The sequence below is a fragment of the Bidens hawaiensis genome, unplaced genomic scaffold (genome assembly GCF_021521415.1).
Source record: "Bidens hawaiensis isolate Kalapana, Puna unplaced genomic scaffold, B.hawaiensis_p1.1 tig00007409_1, whole genome shotgun sequence".
Lineage (NCBI taxonomy): Eukaryota > Viridiplantae > Streptophyta > Magnoliopsida > Asterales > Asteraceae > Bidens > Bidens hawaiensis.
The window spans coordinates 207127-210156 of NW_027491513.1; the positions used below are offsets into that span (position 1 = coordinate 207127).

At 32.9% G+C, this 3030-nt stretch overlaps 1 protein-coding gene across 1 annotated transcript; it reads left to right on the top strand.

Annotated features, from left to right (window-relative positions):
* Positions 1-2315: 2315 nt before the first annotated feature.
* Positions 2316-2755, top strand: LOC143635072 (protein FAR1-RELATED SEQUENCE 5-like). The gene is made up of 2 exons (XM_077102974.1): positions 2316-2399; positions 2489-2755. The coding sequence occupies exons 1-2, from the start codon at positions 2316-2318 to the stop codon at positions 2753-2755; spliced, it is 351 nt and encodes a 116-aa protein (XP_076959089.1).
* Positions 2756-3030: the final 275 nt, after the last annotated feature.

Genomic DNA, 3030 nt, shown 5'->3' on the forward strand with positions numbered 1-3030 from the left:
CGACTCCAACGTCTATGTTCTCGATTCTAATCATAGTTTATTATCTCTAAGTTTTAGGTCTGTTCAGTTTGTCTCAGTCAGCACATTAAAGGACGGTTCGTTCGTTTAATCGTGTTTTTATTCTTATTTCTCGCACACTCGCCTAAGCAATAAGGTGAGATATCATTCCCCTTTTTATTTTACTATTTTCAAATGGTTTGAGGACATATGCATATCTAATTCATATTTTTATATCATATGTATATACACAAACTAGCAAACACAAATATTGTGTGTACTTCAATTAAATGTTAATTGCTACTTGTTTAAGTGTTTATTTTATCGCATTTGGAGAGGTCCATCATAATCACGTTAAAGTATGATCATACGCCGTCTTAGTAGCTAAATCCCGATTCGCATGGCAACGGTCAACCTACACTCACATTAGTATGCTAGTCATAGTAGCCAATGCCCGATTCGTAAGGCAAACGGTCAACTAACACAACTATTTGCTCATGCTTTGATTGATTTATACTCACATTATTTTGTTTGCTCATTTATCATTTATTATATATTACTATTAGTGTCAAAGCCGGTGATTATCTCATTCAACATATGTTGCTGACAAATCTATGTTTATTTTGTACGCATATGCAGGTTATCAGTTGATTCAAAGCTAAGGTGAAGAACACATAGAAATACTTTAGACATTAAAAATAAAGAATATTTAAATTTTATTTTGATTTGGATCATTATTGTTATGTTTGGAAATTTTGCACATATTTGAAAATCTGAAATATATAAATTAAATAGATATTGTCATATTTTACATTGTATGAAGTACCTTGTGAGCTGTGAACCACGATTCACACCCTGGAATTTCCGCCTTAGGTTGGGATGTGACACTAATCTCAACTCGTTAACTTAAAATTTGTTATCTTTTAATTCAACAATTCAATAAATTATATCCGTTCGAGATAAAAGTTTCCAATTAAAATCCGTGCAATTTATTATCGTAACTTTCATATTGAAATCATATAAACCATTAAAAAATTTCCGTTAAAATTAAATGTAATATTATCCCATAAAACATATTAAGATAATACAAATTCTTAAAAGTAAATTATTTAAGATTTACAATCCCGTTACTTAGTTTTGTTCTTGTTTTTAAATTATAGTTCATGAAGTTCAATAGTTTCACGCACTTTAACGCATTTTTGGTTGCTTCGGATTTGTTATCGTGCTTTCGGCTTTTTTATTTCAAGTTGATCTTCAATTTTGAGGTGAGTTTCTCGCACCCCATTTTCAACGCTTTTATATATTTTGGGGTAGCATATATATCCTATCTATTCAATGGTTTATCGAGTCATTTACAAAAATGCAATTCATATCATGGACTTGTGTGTTTACTCAATTACGCTCAAAATTACTTGCTCATGGTTGCCTCAATAGGTATGATCATACACCCCCCTTTGCACTCGGGACCATTTTGTTATGAGTGGAAAAGGGGCTCATTATCCGAGTACCTTGGTTGTTACCAACTGGAAAGGACCTTACTTGCGGGATTTTTTGAGTATGTTGGTTGTTAGCAACTGGAAACGACTTTACTTACTCGATTACACTTGTTCATGGAATTGAATGGTTTTTATGTAATAATATAAAACTTGTGTGAACTCACCAACTATTAAATTAGTTGACCGTATTTTATATATATGCATACTACAGGTACCATTATTAGAGGATGAAGTTTGGTGAAGACACTAGACTTAGGTTACTTAAACAAATGGACAAAATGTTTATTATATTTATATTTTCCTTGTATTCCTTATTGCAAACTTGTGTAATTGACTTGTAAATTAATTAATGATAATATTGTCACTTAATAGTGTTACATGTATTTTGAACAATCTGTACATCACACTCAGGTGTTTCCGTTTTAGCCGGGGTGTTACAATATCGGGTATGGTTATATTAAAAACTCTTATGGGATTAAGAAACTCTGAAACTCATTTGTAACCATTGAAATTGATCTATGGCTCAACTTTAAAGTAACTTCTGTATGAATAAAAACAAATTTAATAATAAAAAGAAAGTAAATAACGGGTAAAATGGACCATTTGATTTCTCTCTCTCTCTCTCCACGTTTTTAATACCTTTTCCCTGTAGGATTTCAAATCTCATTTGTTTTCTCTCTCTTTCATTGTTATATACTTCAAAATCTGAAACTGAATATTAAGATTCAACTTTCAGCAGAATCTTACACTTGGTTGCTGAAGTGTTTTAAGAACGCTTTTGGTTATGAACTAGCAGTTGTTGTAACTGACCAAGACCCCGCCATGAAACGTGCAATTGAAGACGTTTTTCTTATTGCTAGGCATCGGCTGTGCATGTGGCATATTATGGATAAGCTATCCGGAAAGGTATAAGAGAACTCTTATTTGGTTATGTGGTATATTTTTAGTGTTTTAGATTGTTGATTGTGTTATATTATGCCATTATATTCTTTCAGGTTGGATCCGGCCTTTACAACACCATAGATTTTAAGACTCGGTTGTGTGATATTGTTTGGACAGACTTAATAACACATGAACTGTTTGAAAAGGAGTTGGCTTCAATAATGAATGATTTTCAGTTAAACGACCACGATTGGCTCAAAGATATATTCCACATTAGAGAGTCATGGATTCCTGCTTACTATCGTGAAGAAACCATGTATGGTCTAATGCGTACGTCATTCAGATCAGAGAGCGAGAACCATTTTACGGCAAGTTTGTAACCATGTTGCACTTTGGTTGAGTTTCTGGCACATTTTGAGACTACATTGGCTCAACAGAGACATGAACATCGGAAGAACGATCATGATTGTATATATACAAGAGCCGTAACATGGAGTAACTTCGCACTTGAGAAACAAGCAGCTGGAATCTATACGAGAACCATTTTTTTTTATGTCCAATTTGAAACACAAGTAGCTTTTCACAATTGCACTTCCATGAGTTACGTACCCCTCGATGACTTTCTGAAATTCAATATTAGGGACTTTCTACACTT